This window comes from Periplaneta americana, chromosome 9 (assembly GCF_040183065.1).
Source record: "Periplaneta americana isolate PAMFEO1 chromosome 9, P.americana_PAMFEO1_priV1, whole genome shotgun sequence".
Classification (NCBI taxonomy): Eukaryota; Metazoa; Arthropoda; class Insecta; order Blattodea; family Blattidae; genus Periplaneta; species Periplaneta americana.
In genome coordinates, this window is record NC_091125.1 from 112,549,730 (window position 1) to 112,566,664 (window position 16,935).

A 16,935-nucleotide genomic window follows, 5' to 3' on the forward strand; every position below is an offset into this window, starting at 1 on the left:
TTCTGGTAGGAAAGTTTACCTTTTCCTATATTCATGACTTGTTATTAGAAATGAACAAAACTAACTGCTGCTCTCGCTCGCTGTGTTCGTTGCACCTGTCTTTCGAGTCTCATCTCGTAACTCTTGTGCACTTCGAGTCTCGCTCATCATTCTCGAAATAGCATTTGGTCGACGTGGAAAGATATCGTAATTTTGAGTAACATACATCATTGAAATAAATAACATTAGAGATGTTTAATTGATACAAAAAGATAAAAGAAAACAATGTCTTAGTTATCGAAACGTTCTGGTTCTACCATCACATATTACCTATGGTTATATAAATAAAAAAATTCTCAAATAATTTTGAATTTCTAAGAAACAAAACATAGCGTTAAATAAAGAGTTTTTTTTACTGGAGAATGTATATTTGATCTCAAACATACGAAAAAAATTGCCTAGTCTTTTAATAAGAGCGTAGTAATTAAATAAAGATTGGGGAACGGATTACTACACTGAAAGGTAGAGATGGTGTTTCAGATAGGCTACTTGATTGTTTATACATATACAATAGTTGCCAAAACAGATAAAAGTTCAGTCTGGTATAAAAAAACTATCACTCCCGAAGTCCCGAGGTTTTGAACGTTTGCTTACAAGCAGTCAACGACAGCCAATACTGTCGTGCGGGTTTTCGGTTTTGCAGATACTGTTAGTCTTGAATTCTCGCTCGTTGTTCATCTCTAGTTCTTATGCTATATATCACTGGAACCTGAGAGTGTAGTGCAGCGATCTGGCTTACCCGTGCCTTCTCCAGCTGGCTGAGAGCCTGCCGCTCCTTCTCTCGCCGCAGCGTTTCCTTCTCCTCGTCCAGCGACAAGTCGGATGATGGCTGGGAGTAGTTCGAATCCGCTGAGCCCTGGAGCCAACACACATGTGACATTAACACACAAGGTTGCACATATACAGCATTACCTATCAATCGGTTCCTTATCAATTTTATAATATAAAAAATATTGTTAGATAATTTGCCTAAGACAACAGAAAAAATAATATTTTTTTTTAGCTATCTTATCATTACCAGAGATTTTTGTGTCTCTTCATAATTTTACTCATTTGAATATTTTTATCCGATATAAAAATGGTTTAATGTAGAAAAATATTTTGAGCTTTTGGTGTTTTAAATTGATTTGTCTGTATTCTTCTGTGTTCTTACAGCTGTTCGTGACACGAGTGCTACTTGTGTAGGCGTACAATGCAAAGTCTCGACCAAATAATATTGTTTTCATTTTTAGAACACTATTCAAGTAGCTGGGCAGATATGAAGCCCCTACTGTTTCGATGATGAACTGGTGGAATTACGAAATCTGCCGAAACACCGCCTGAGTCCATCATAAATGGTCTCACCGGTGTTTGAATCCCGGTCTTCGGTGTGGAAAGCCAATGAACTATCCAAACTTCCAGTTAACTGTGTCCAGAAAACATGACCTTGTTCGTGTTTATTGAGCTAAAATGGTACGACGTAAGTTTTAATTGCGGTATTAAATATTGCCAAGATGCAATTTAACTGAGCTGACAATGAAAATAGGTAGGCGCAATAAACCAGACTGACTTACAGACAGTTTTATTACTGATAGTAATTACTAGATGTTTAAAACTTTTCATACAGTACTGTAAAACATTAATTTGAAAATAGCTAAATATTGTGAATCTTCAATTTGAAGGGAGTTCTTTTTTGTTATTGAAAGAAATTGCTAGAGATTTCAGACTGTTAGCATTACGATCCATTAATTTGATAATAAATGCTATTAGAAACAAATCTGAGGAAGTATTATATTCATTTTCATAAACAACTTCTGATATAATAGTTTTTGTTCTTATGTTATCAGATTATTACGAACATACTTTAAAAATATATTATCCTATTAGTAATTCCAACAACTAAAAATGCAATTTGGAGTTAAATTTTCAGTAATACTGTGGAAAGTGAAAGAATTAAAATTAAAAAAAAAGAAATATTTCAATTTTAGACCTGGCATTTGCCTTTCGACGTGTCACGATCGATTAAGTTACACCAGCTGTTTTACTATTTTTATATTTTCCTCTATTAACTCGAAAGATAAATGAAAACTTTTGTACAGACATTAATAGCCTACATTTAATTTCGTTTATATCCTAATTGCAAAGTAAAATATCATTAAATATATTTATTATCATAATTCTGACTGGGATTTTAATGAACTACACATTTACTGAGTTTGGAATAAAAATTATACAGAATGTTTTTGTGGATTTTGTACAGAAAGTGGGTGAGGGAGATCGTTTTCTTGAAATAAAATAAACAGAAATGCTCACAAATAGTATTCGACAAAAATGTATTAGTTTTCGATAAAAATGAGCCTTTGAAAACGCCAAACTGCTTCCAAAATATGATACTTCCGTGAACTATAATGCCATTACACGGCATCCAAAAATGAGCAATTATTGAAAATCTCCACTTAATGCATTATAGCTACATAATATATGTATTCCTTTCACGTCAAAAATAAATAAAATTTTGTGAACCAATTTCAGCAGTTCCAAGAATTTCTTCTTTTAATTTTTGTGAAGTACGACTGGCTTAAAATCTATTCCAGATATTATATTTTCACGAAATAATTAACGGTATCAATTTTAAAAAAAACTAGCCTATATGTTATTAAAGACATTGGATTGGCTAGCTTCCATTACTTGATATAGTACGTGATTTCAAGAACTGCTGTATAAGAACTTATTCATTAGTCATTAGCTTGAGGTTGTTTTATGTTGTGAAAGACCGTCTCATTTGAGTAAAGACTAGAAAGTACGTTTCTTCTAATCTTCCGGTGTCCAAAGTTAAGATGTTAAGAAGAAAAAACTTTTTTTTTTATATATTTTAGTATCTGGGTCTTAGAGCATGGAAATCATTCCTGGTGTGTTGTACTATTCTTACAGCTAGATGAAGTCTCAATCCAAACTAACTGACTGACTGCGCTCAAGTTTGCTGTGTATTTGGGGTGTGAGCAGTCAACCCCAACAGTGTTCGAACCAACCGGCGGCGATTGGAGAATGCTTACCAGTTCATAAATGGTAACGGCATGGGGATCTTGACGGAATTATGTAAACGCCTAACAAGGAAAAACATAAGAACACTGACGAAAACTCCAACAACGACTTGTCCGCCACAAGTGTCGAGACTCGAACCCAGGCAGCCTGCGTGACGGGCTAAACTCTGACTACTCATTCAGCACAGCACAAGGGACGAAAGGACGTAAATGTATGTACGCATCTCTTTAATTAGTACCATGCGTGCCACATATACTTTTACCTATCAGTAAAAATGCGTTGTCTAATAAAGTGAAACAAACGCATGTGAGCACAAAAGTGAATGCAAAATCATATGTTCAGTCATAAATGATGCATCTTCAAATATTACGGCTGATTACGATATATCATTTAGGCACAAAAGTAGTGAATTAAAAATAAAATTTTGGATAAGACAGTATGGGAAGATTTAAATCAACATTTGCGAACATTTCAGCCTAGTTCCTTACCAAGGGCACGCTCTCTCTTTCTGTAATATCCACCAAAACATTCTATATATTTACACTTAGTTTAAAATTTGAATAAAGCTAACTTCATTTTGGAAAGAAATACATAATTCTAAAATTCACCAATAAAATTATATTATTCTTTGCATATGTACAATAGAAACTATACAGATAACAATTTACAAGTCTGCTAACTACAGAAAACACTGTATCTACTCATTTAAATTCAAAATTCAAAAATAACAAACAAAGATTACAATTAACACTGAACTAACTCATTACTTTCTATACTAAATTTTAAACCGAAGTTCTCACATTCTTACATTAATTTCATTAAATTCTAGGAAAAAAGTACTTTCAAAAGTACTAACTAGAAAATTGTCTATTCACAAACCTACTTGTATATGATTATTCAAAAATGCATTTTACATTCATTTTATTTCCTACTAAGATTACAATATTGTTATAGTAATAATAATGAAATGTACAAGTAAGTATATTCTGAATGAATGGAAAGTATATTGCTACTTCTCATCATTACGTCGTCCACACAGTTGTCCGCGACTTGCGACATAATTTGATATTCACTTTATCCATTATTTCAAATAAACAGATATTGCAGTTACACAAAGACCCACACTCACTAATCTATGCTCGCATAAGACATTGTTTCGGCTTATATGACTAATACGAATGTAAATATAATGTTCTCAAATTAATATCTAGGTATAGAATTATTATTAAATTGTTTCCACCTATATACAGAGTGATTCACGAAGTATCCGAGCTTTAGAAATCAGCTCTATAGGTTATTTTGAGCATCATATGTCATGTGAATATGGTTCCAAATATCATTATTTTTTTATTTTTTTTTTATAAAACTCTATATTTCGTATTGTGAACCAAAACTTGTAACATGTTTGCGTCTTAAGGGGGTTGGGGTTCATTGTGACGTGAAGTGCGGGGAGAAGATAGGATAGGTCAGGTTTGGAAACATCAGCTATTGATGAGTAGGCCTACAATTGCATTTCTCAATCTTATATTAGAAGATGTCCCATTAGGGACCAGGCAACGTATGTACTATCACATTTCTCGTGTAGTAGCAGGTCACTCACTTACATGAACATTTTCCTGGGCGATAGATCGGTCGCGATAGTCAAAGAAATTAACCCCCCAGGACACCACATCTAACCCCTGTAGATTTTTGCATTTGGTGGTGAATGTGTACCAGAGCCAAAGATAGAAATATAAAATAATAATATATGAATTAAATTCATTTCCTGAAAAAACAGAAACTACTGAAGCCGAATAACATTGTAAAAACAAGATAATAATTACTAGCTCATATTGTGAACGCTGCTGCGTTCATCGGCCGTGTCGAGCTGTTTAATGCTACGCCCGCGATTCACATCCGTGCGGCCAAGTGCGTTGAAGTGGAAGGAGACATATTTGAAAAATTGCTTTCAAGTTGAGATATGCTTATTTTCTATTTAGTGTAGTATTTCTAACTTTCTGTGTTTTTAATTAACTCTTTTTATTCTGCTCACAATCGCTTCTACTTAGGATTCGAACAGCTATAGCTCCTTAAATATTGACCTATGTCCATATGATTTTTTTTGAGTTCAAGATGACCTATAGAACTGATTTCAAAAGCGCGGGTCACATTTCATGAATCACTCTGTATAATTTTAAATATGTAGGGTTCAAGTGTTCTACAGCATTCAACGTAGAGCAAGTTTTCTGATTTTATAACGTCATAGATACAGAGACATCCAACGTCTCAGAGAGCTATGTATAAGCTCCATCATCAGGAAGACAAGGAATAGCCTGATAACGAATGAAATATGTAGGAGATACATGGCTCCTAAACGTTGGATATTTCAGCATTTATGATACAATGAAAAAATTCGTACCAATTTGAAATGCTGTAGTTGTTCACAAAATACGTTATACAGAGAGATCCATTTATAATTTGAGAACAGCTACAGCGCAGATCGATGCTGCAAGTTATAGACACTTACGTTACATGATTCCATATCAGATGAATCAACGTTACAGTAAAGCAGCAATGCTTGACCTTCCATTTATTCTAACGCAATAGTTCGGTGCAGTAATTGGGCAGAGAATTTTATTGAATAGAAACTTATTTACAGAGTGAAACCATTTATGTCGTTCTGGTTGAGTACATGCTTCACATTTAGTTAGGAAGTTTCAAGTCTCAGTGTACGGATGGAATGCACGACTTTTTATTTGGGAGATGCTAACTTACTGAGATAATCTCCTAAGTGTTTGGAGAATTAACCGCAATCTCGCCTGAATATTAGTTAGGCCTAACTTTTATTCTTTAAATACACTTCTTCTTTCTTCTTTTTCCGTATAGCAAAACACTCTTATTGCGTCACGTTAGAATGAGTGCATGAACATATAATTTTGTTGCTACAGGAGAATCTGGATATGTGACAAAACATAAGATAGCATTTTAACAAGTTTTATACAGTTTTTATTATGTAAATAGATTTCTACTAAAATAATTATCTATCTAATATGCTAACTGCACCGAACCACTGCATTAAAATGACAAGACGGTCACGCGCAATTGCTTCCCGAAAAGTTGACTCAGCTCAGACGGGAACAGGTGGTGTAACTGCTGGCAATGTGCGCTGTAACTCTCTCAAATTATAAATGAATCTCTCTGTATGTTGTATATTCAAATTGTAAAATCTCCTAGAAAACCCCAATAATCGAATAGGAATAATTGTAATATTGGTATATAAAATAAAAATGTCACTATTTTACATGTGCCGCAAAAGATAATGTTGTAGGCCCCTACTTACATTATACAGATAATGGCGGCACAAGAGGTAAGAATATTCTCTACGTATATGATAAAAAACTGTTATTGTCTAATTCTACAATCACCAGGTACATCAATGTACATAGGTATCATTAAAAATAACCTGACTTATTTAAATACTGCGAAGTGCATTCTTTAAACTGTGTAAACGCGTTATGACTAATGTATTATAAATCGCTATCCTACGTAGTTAATAAATCTCAAGCACTAAAATAATGCATGTATAATGTGAAGAAGCACATATAAGGCAACATTTAAAGCAGAAAAAAGGAAATAGAAGTTTATGTTACAAAAATATTCAAAAGTGTAAATACTACTGAAAAGATGCAATACAAGAAATAATTTTAAATCTACTATCTACGATACATCAAACTGTATAATAACATGCCCGCTGCAGGAAAGCTGCTGCAGAGTGTGTTCCAATTAAAAATTCGGAAGCCGATGCAAAGAAAATGGCTTACCAGTGGAGTGTACTTGGACATAAGTTACAGGTCACACCACTAGAGTGCAGCAGCATGCAAGAGACAGTCAACAACCAGATGTTAATCATATAAAACGTGAACTTCTGTGTTATTTTATCTTTGAATATCTTTTTTTTCTGAAGACAGAAACAGTGAAAGAGTAACACTTCCATAAGAAACGAAAAGAGAAAGGAAGTATGGTGATATATCAGAAACAACAATTATATTAGGATACATAATTCACTGTGTGCTTTTAGTACATCATAATCTATGTCAACTAGTGTTTAAAGGTGTTAGTAATTTGTGGTTTAAGGTCACTTTAGCGAAATGAAATATTTTATAAGCTCTACAGTATTATACTGTGAAGTACGTTTTATTAATAACAAACATTGTAGTCAATAATTTCCTTAGCTTTCAATTGAAAAGTAACTTGAGTTCTTTGAGACATTGGGATAAACTTTTATCAAATAAAGTTTTCTGAATTAACTGAACAACAAGATTCAGAAGATATCAGAATTAATTTTCATACTACGGTTGCAGGCAATACAAACGTTATGATGCAGTAAGAGCACCGATATAAAATTCGGTAATAGAACGCTAATCTACATACTGACACCAAGAATTTGCTTCATAATAATACTGTATACACTGGCATATTATTACAATACTGATGTCATAGTACTGCTGCATGATCGCTGTACACATTTCTTGAAAACGCACGTCACCATTATGCAATTTTATTAACAATAAATTATGCATTAGACATTCGCTATTCAATTATATAATTAATTAATAGTGCAGTTAACCTCTTGAGGATAATAGTTTCCTAAAGAGGCGGTCATTTAAACATAAATAATTGTAAGATATTTAACTTTGGAGGTAATGTACTCTGACATATTCGTCAGTTTTCTTTTGTCTAATTTATATCTGCTAACGATAACTGTTTACATAAACTATCGTTTATGTAAAAAGGATAAGGTTTATTTGGTTGTAATTTTTTATTAATAAATTTGGGTTTTTTCGCCAAATAATCTGAAACAATGATATCACAAGGAGCTATTGCAACATACAGTGCAATGGGGTTGGCAATGAGAACTCGGTACACGTAGTAAACCGGTTCGATAGTCACATTTTGTATCACAAATATCTCAAGATCTGCTGAGGATCGAACCCCGATCGTTAACGATAAGGAGCTGTTACCTGAGCTACATTCAAGTTTAAATAGTTTATATGTTCTTAAGTACATTTCATAAAATAAAACAGTAGGCTAATTGTAAATGCGAAGTAATTTTCTATTCCCATAAATTTTATCACTACCAATCTCACGGTTACTTCAAAAGAAATTATCACTCGTAGTGATTCCCAGATTTAACTCTCTCTCATAGGGATTGGATGAGTCAGTATTGTGTTTTGTCTGTGTTATTTTATTGTTATTTCAGGTCTTGATCTTAACCAGTGTACAAAGCGCGAGGCATGTAAGGGAACCTCATAACACAGTTACGGGAGTAAGTGTCGTTTAGGGATAAGGAAATAAATATAATGCAGACATGTCACGTAAAGGAAACCTGTCACACAGTTGCGAGAATAAAGTCTCTTGCGGTAAAAAAGTAAGTAATACAGACGTGTCATAACAACACAGTTGCGAGAGTTAAGTGTATCTTAACGGTAAGGAGATAAATAATACAGGTGTTACACGTAAGGGAACCTCATAACACAGTTGGGAGAGTTACGTGTTGGTTAGTAGTAAAGAAATAAATAACAAAGTTCCAGGGATAATATTTTATAGATCATACGTGTAACTCAGAGGTAAAGAGATAAATAATACAGGTGTTACACGTAAGGGAACCTCATAACACAGTTGGGAGAGTTATGTGTTGCTTAGTGGTAAGGAAATAAATAACACAGACCCAGGGGTAATATTTTATAGGTCATACGTGTATCTCAGCGGTAAGGAGATAAATAATACAGGCGTTACACGAAAGGGAAACTCATAACACAGTTGGAGAGTTACGTGTCGCTTAGTGGTAAGGAAATAAATAACACAGTCCCAGGGATAATATTTTATAGGTCATACGTGTATCTCAGCGGTAAGGAGATAAATAATGCAGGCGTTACACGAAAGGGAAACTCATAACACAGGTGGGAGAGTTACGTGTCGCTTAGTGGTAAGGAGATAAATAACATAGTCCCAGGGATAATATTTTATAGGTCATACGTGTATCTCAGCGGTAAGGAGATAAATAATGCAGGCGTTACACGAAAGGGAAACTCGTAACACAGTTGGGAGAGTTATGTGTTGCTTAGTGGTACGGAAATAAATAACACAGATCCAGGGATAATATTTTATGGGTCATACGTGTATCTCAGCGGTAAGGAGATAAATAATGCAGGCGTTACACGTAAGGGAACCTCATAACACAGCTGGGAGAGTTATGTGTTGCTTAGTGGTAAGAAAATAAATAACACAGATCCAGGGATAATATGTTATGGGTCATACGTGTATCTCAGCGGTAAGGAGATAAATAATGCAGGCGTTACACGAAAGGGAAACTCATAACACAGGTGGGAGAGTTAAGTGTATCTTAGCGGTAAGGAGATAAATAATACAGGCATTGCATGTAAGGGAAACTCATAACACAGTTATGTGATGTGACAGTATTCATTCTGTACTTACACTTCGATAAGTTGCTGACTGAAATCATACAAAATTTTTATTACAGTTGAGAGTGTTACGTGTCGCTTAGTGGTAAAGAAATAAATAACACAGTCCCAGGAATAATATTTTATAGGTAAACCAGGTAATCTGTCCCGATATATCTTTGTGTTACAACTGAAACGATTTTTGAATTATATGTGTGTGTCAGACATGTGTTGAGAGTTAAATTTTTCCCATGTAGATCTGTTATATCGTAGCATGACTTTTAAATAACAAATACATATCTGGAAACAGTAATCATACATATAATTTACGACTGCATATTTGAAATTGACATCTCTTCTCATGGAAAATAAGTGAATGTAATTAACAACCGACATCTCTTCTTATGTGAAGTGAGTGAATGTTTTAAAATAACAACTGAATTTTAAGTTCACAACCTTTTGCTGCAGAGCGACAGAATACACAAGAATTCCCATTTGTATTCTGTTTACAACATTCTGTAACAATAAGTTAACTTCATACTTAAATATATTGTAGCATATATAACACGAAAACTACGGTCGAGGGTTCAAGTCTCACGTAGGTCATGGATATTTGTCCATTATCAATGTGACGTCATGCATTGTTTTCTGTTGAAGATCATCGGTGCCGTCATGGAAACCCCATTGTATACAAGTCTATTACAGGTCGTAAGAGCCAAAATTTGTTCTTACGGTGAACTTCTCTAGCGGTATGAAGAATTCTTAATAATGTAATAGAGTTTCATAAAATGTTATGCTGAATAACATGGAAGAAGTCAAATGAACATTTAAAAATATTGTTTATCAAGTTTCTTTCAATATTTATCAGTACTGTTATGTGAAATTATTTATCAATTTATTTTTGAATATTGATAATTGAATGGAATTGAAATTAATCCTGTATTAAGTTTATTAAATTTTATTTTCAACATTCATATATTAACGAAATGTGTTATGAAATTATGTTACTTTTTCTAAAAACAGAAGACAATATTTCATATCTGTGAGAGTTGGACCATTCTGCAAACATTCTTCATAACGACGTACTTGTGAGTACTGAGTCTGATAAAGCAGAGAAATAAAATAAGGCTGGTAAGAAAAATACATGAGTATCAATGAACAGCAAAGAGCAAGAAGTTATAAATTCACAAACATAATAAGACAAAACAAATAACACACCACAACAACAAGGATGCAGGTCAGAGGGTTACAGTGCCATTGAATAATCAGTAAATGTGAAGACATGCTTTCAATTTTTTCAACAGGTTGGTCTAGAGTAGATAATTTTAATGGATTGTATTCTTAATAAAAAAATACTGTATATGGAATTAACTTTTCACTGTATAGAAAGCATGCTGCAACATTTATTGATTTTTCTGGTATAGTTTATGTGAATTTCCATCTTTCTAAGTGACACATTGATATTTACTTATTTTTTAAACTGAAGTTAACAGTAGATTTACAATAATCTAGTATTAACTTCGAAGTTAAAAGTACATTCATTAGTAGGTTTACAGGCGGTAAATTCTTTATAATAATTTTAGTCTCATTCTTAACAAACGCCGATGATAAAATATGTAGCGATTATCTAGAGAAAATTCACTACAAATAAACGTTTAAACTTTACTCTTTCTCCTTTCCTTTACTAAGTCCTTTTCCAAATGATTTATTTGTAAGAATACACTATTTTTAAACCTCATTTCATACTGTAACTTGCGATTGTAAGACCTGTTGTTTTCAACATTAATGATGTTGATATGAATAACTGCTTATATGTATAATGTAGATAATTTACATAGACCAATGAAAATAAATACTCTGAGTTTGAAAGGTCACAGAGAAATTCGCAATTTCAATCAGTATATATATTAAAATTAAGCCGAAGTTGTAGATATTGAGAACATTTTTCTTTGTATTCGATTACAGATGATGCAGCACAAGTAAAAACAAATTTAGCTTGTTTCAGTTACTTATACTGTTACTAACGCCGTATTGGCTATTGACAACACAGGCAGTGAATTGGTTGAAAATGGCCATTAAAGTAGGCCTACAGTTTAGGAAAAGAAGTACTTTTTTTTTTTTTTTTTGCTTCAGAGCTGATACTTTTTTTTTACCGCTAAATCTCGCAAACAACGCTAGCGAAACTTCTACACGGCGCGTGCTCTCAAATTTGAATTTGCCGACTGGAACGCTTTCGATTAACCGATGTTTCTGTTGATCGGTATTCGCATAAAAGTAAACTTCTCTTAACAGATTAACAGATATTCCTCAATAGCGGTCACCTATAATTAAACTGTATCTTAAAACACCCTGGTAACATATCAGATCATTTGCTTAAGATGAGTACCCACAGTAAAATGGAATAAGTGAAGTTTTCTATCAGTTTCTAAGAAATATCGATTCACACCAGGCATTGCAGCCTCATACTGTGTAGTCCCACTTGTTAATCAGCCGGTTGAAATATACAGGTGTTCGACTATCAACTTTATTCCTGTCACATTCATACTTAATGAGATCGCTACTATTTGTGGCTTGACCAGCAGACATGACGTCACAGCAGCCTTCGTGCTCATCTAACCAATTCAACTATGTATAATATCCCACCGTTCACTCAATTTCATATGGGCCAAGTAATTGCATGTTCGGATAGAAATCAAGCTCACATGGGTTCGATTCCTGAGAGGAAACTGGAGATTTATCTTCCTTCAATAGCCACTGTATTCAAGTACCTACGGTGGCTGCGTGGTCTAGGCCATCAGGCCGCCCGGGTTCGTGTCTCATTTATGCTTGGGATTTTTCGTTAGGTCGCATTTGGGTTTTTTCTCTCATTTCTACATGATGGGCATTAACATTATCTCGGCTGATCTCTGTTCTATTTTCAAATTGATTGAATTTCTCCGATTAATTATTGATAAGATGATGACATACCAAGGGGCTGGCCTAGAGACACGTAGGGATGTCAGCGTAGGGATATGTAGCGTATATTAGCGCAAACAGCTGGTGTCGGTTAGAACACACCTAGCCAGGAGTTATAGTAATAATTGAAGTAGCGGTATGGACTCTACCTCACCCTTCAGGTTGATGTTAGCAACAACAAAAAAAACGACAATAATAATAATAATAATAATAATAATAATAATAATAATAATAATAATAATAATAATGACTGTACGCCGTATTCATGTCTATAGTCTTGTACTTGTTCTGTATAGTCATAACAAAGGAACCTTTCAAACTAGATGAGCCTAGTTTCAAAAACTGTACACATGTACAGAAATAATACAGTAAGGAAATGTTACAAGCAGCTCAGTTTAAGCAGAATAACTTCACTCACAAAATACTTATAAAAATTGTCTTCGATATCCTAAATCATACTGGATTGTTGATATCATGGCATATAGAGTGAAGAATAAGGTTGTCAGTCTTTCTCCTCTTGAGTACGCCTATGCCAAAATTTCTCTTGTATTTGAAGAGGTACACAGGGTCTGCTTTACAAAATCTGGCTCTAGTTCTTCAGATAAATGTTGCTGTCAATCTTTCTCCATTTTTCTTATTTTTTTATATTCTGAGTTATACTTCCTCTACTTTTTGTAGATTCTATTGTAGTTGGCCGCACTTCTAGCAATTTCTTTACGGTAGTCAGTATTTGAGATATTTATTGCGCAGTCAGATCCATGCGTTTGAGAAGTATACGAGTGTAGGCAAAGCTTCATGTAGTACAGCTACTCATATTTACTCTCTTCTGGAGTAGTTTATTAAATTTTTCCATGTTTCGTCGGACCCCGGCCACTTAGTCACTCGTAATGAGTGCACCTCTGTATTCGTGGTTGGACATTGTGTCTACTGTCACATATACTGTGACACGGTTCAAGAGAGTAGACCAACAAATGGGAACATAGTACACAGAACTTAAAATGAGAGGAATTCTATCCGGCATCGGAACTTGAATCCTGTGTGACTTAGTGAATAAAGTGCCAGCTCGTAAAGCTGGAAACCCGTGTTCGAGGTCCGGTGCCGGAGAGAATTTTTCTCCGTTCTACAGATTCTTCATCATATGAAAACGCAGAATTACTGCACTGAAACTCCATTTGTATTAAACTTTATTTTAGAGTCCTATGATGTAACAGACTACAGGAATCTTAAAAATAATCCTTGGCGCGACAGCCCGTGAAGTGCCAAGGCCTCACGTCCACATATCTCAGCAGAAGTGAATGATCATCCAACTAGAGTGGTCAAAACGTTGATCTCTATCCAGCCGTTACAGTTGACATACGAAAGCGAATATGGGTACTCATTGTAACTCCCCAAATTCGTCATGATGCTGGATAGGAACTGGTCCCATCCACTGGCAGAAATTTTGTAAGAAAATTTCTTTCCCTACGAAAACTCAAACTAGGGCTCATTTCATATCATTATATTAAGGATTGTAGCTTTAGGTCATGCGGTTTAAGTACAGCATCCACTTTATTATTATTTTTATTATTACTATTATTATTATTATTATTATTATTATTACTATTATTATTATTATTATTACTATTACTATTACTATTATTATTATTATTATTATTATTATTATTATTATTTTGATTTCAGTAAGGCGTTTGATATAGTTCCACACTCTATTCTATTGTCTAAATTAAATAATATAGGATTATCGGTAAGTTACATAAACTGGTTTGAAAATTATTTACACGACAGACAATCTTGTGTACGAATTTCGAATACTATCTCCGATCCATTTAATATTATTTGTGGTGTGCCCCAGGGCTCAACTTTAGGACCTCTTCTATTTTAATCTTCATTGACGACATTTGCAAAAGAATAAGTTCTGACTATCTATTATTCGCTGACGATCTTAAAATTTTTCGAAAAATCAAAAGTAATGCTGACTGTCAATTTCTTCAGGATGACATTAATTCAATTACCAAATGGTCAGTTGATAACGGGATGATGATTAATGAATCCAAAACTCATGTAATATCATTTTCAAGGAAAACATCTACACTAAAATATAACTATATTCTAAAAACTGTATTAATTAACAGAAAAGACTGTATTAGAGACCTCGGTGTATTAATTGACAATAAATTATATTTTCATAACCACATAGATTATATTTATAACTATGCAATAAGAATGTTAGGTATAATTCGGTCAATAACTTATTCTTTTTCAACACCTGATTCTCTTTTAATACTATACTATGCATTAGTGAGATCGAAACTCGAATATGCATCTGTAGTTTGGAACTCTATTTCAAGTACTGATTCGGCAAAACTGGAAAATATACACAGGAAATTTATATCATTATGTTCGTACAGATTTTTGCCTAATAACTCTGGATTTAACTATGATAAAAAATGCGAGCACTTTAATTGTCGAAGCCTTTATGCCAGACGTCATGACCTCGATTACTTATTCTTATGTAAGGTCCTGAAAGGTGACATTAATTGTCAATCTTTCTTAAACAGTGTCAGCCTTCGTATTCCTATGAAGGACATGAGACATCACAAACTCTTCTATATTAGAAATTCTAAATCTTCCTCTCCGGTCTCCAGATGTATTAAAAATGCTAACTTGCATGTAGGCGATTTCGATCCATTCAATGTATAGAAGTATTAGAATATGGCAATGCCTTTGCTAACATTAATTGCATTATCTTTCTACACATATTGGTAATACTTCTGTATGAATCATCTCCTTTCCATAAAATATAATAGTATTAATTATTGTAAACTAATCATTGTAATCTATACTCATTTTGTTTTTATCTCTATTATGTAATGTGTACCATAGTTGTTCATTTTATTGCATTTTTTGTATTAGTATTCTATTTTTGTCAATTGCATATCTTTACAATATTACTTATATTATTCCAGTCTCATTTATATGATTTCATTAATACATTTGTAATTCATTCTATTCAGTTGCCATTATTTTAATTATTTCACTGTATTAATTTTAATAATTATTTATGCTATCTTACTTTGTTGTGATTAATGTAGACTATTATATTGTTTGTATTTTCATCTCATTCCCATTTTCTATCATTCATGCTCATCATCATTTGTTGTTTTGTTCTGTATCGTGCTAAACAATAATTGGCCTTGTGCTGTTGTTTTGCACGTTAAAATTCTAAATAAATAAAATAAAAAAATAAAAATAAATAAATTATTATTATTATGCAGTATTTTATTTAACAAAGCTTTCGCCTTCAGAGATTATTCATCGTAGAATTTCTATGTGGGTGAGAAAGCTTCCAGAATTAGTTATGTTAAATTCTATATCGCTCTTTAAAATGCTTCGTCCTCGACTGGGCTTGAACCACTGCATCACCGAGAATATTTCATATGGATCTGTTCTCAATAAATGATCCTTACTATTCAATTCTAGGTTCTACAGATTTCTTCCCTTTTGGAAGAGTTCTAAAATGATGTTTCAGTTTTTCAGCTTCGAAATTATATGTACTAGAGAATATTTTATATTTTGCAGTCTCTATTTATTCCAAGTTGCATTATTGAAGAATTAATTAACATACAAAGAGTTTATTAGTACTTGGAGGTAATGAAAAGCATTGTATGGTACGTTTTATGGACGTTCAGATGAAATTAATTCTTAGAACATTAATGTTGCGTCAGCTTATTTCCCGGAAGCCACACTATTTTTACCTGATTCTTCATCATGTCAAGGTCCGTGCCCTTTGGGAAATCATTGTGACTAACCAGGCGGACCGGGAGGGATGGTGATGATGACAGTGATGGGGAGCATAGCACACCTCCCCCTCAGGATTCTGACATTTACAACTTGCCATGCATCTGTATGCCGGGCTCTTTCGAAATCTGCTTTATGGGACAGATAAGTATACTTCTCATTTATATCAGGTTATTATGCAATCCTACGTGGCAATATTGCAATACAACTGAGTTGTTAATTCACAGGAGCGTTCTCTCGTGCGGCGAAGTTCCTGTTAACTGGGGACTTGTCAAGCTATTGCCTAATTTAAAGACGATGTATTAATTATATGGCGTAGCGCACAAGGGAATTCTATTGCAGAAACTGTGCAAACAACATCGTCCAACTGCAGTATGGTATTTCCTGATACTGAAACATTGAATTGTTATTTTAAGAGTGCTATTCATATTGTACAGTAGTGGCAAAAAAAATGGACCGGCTCTTGTAGCTGATTTCAGAGCCTTGTTCACTCCAGAGCACGATAGACTGGTAACTAAGACTTTCGTGGTTCGAATCCTGCCTAGGGAGGAACCTTTTTTTGTTCCTTATTCAAATTTATTCCCAATACTTTTCGACTGCAGCGATATTTTACTACTTAACTTATTATTCCCATAACATGAATTTTACCAGCAATTGAAAAGTATTGGGAATAAATTTGAAT

The 16,935-nt window shown here is 33.7% G+C and overlaps 1 protein-coding gene across 10 annotated transcripts in view; it reads right to left on the bottom strand.

Annotated features, from left to right (window-relative positions):
• Nucleotides 1-16,935, bottom strand: part of Ca-beta (Calcium channel protein beta subunit) — an 828,959-nt gene that overhangs the window by 97,437 nt on the left and 714,587 nt on the right. For 9 of the 10 annotated variants that reach the window (XR_011333981.1, XR_011333980.1, XM_069835638.1 and 6 more), the window contains one exon: nt 779-895. Coding sequence is in view for 8 of the 10 variants with exons in the window: in XM_069835638.1 (XP_069691739.1) it covers nt 779-895 (117 nt within the window). In the remaining 2 variants the exon portion in view is untranslated. Of the gene's footprint in view, nt 1-778; nt 896-6,860; nt 6,900-16,935 lie in introns of all 10 variants that reach the window. The other variant, XM_069835642.1, reaches the window with a different exon arrangement.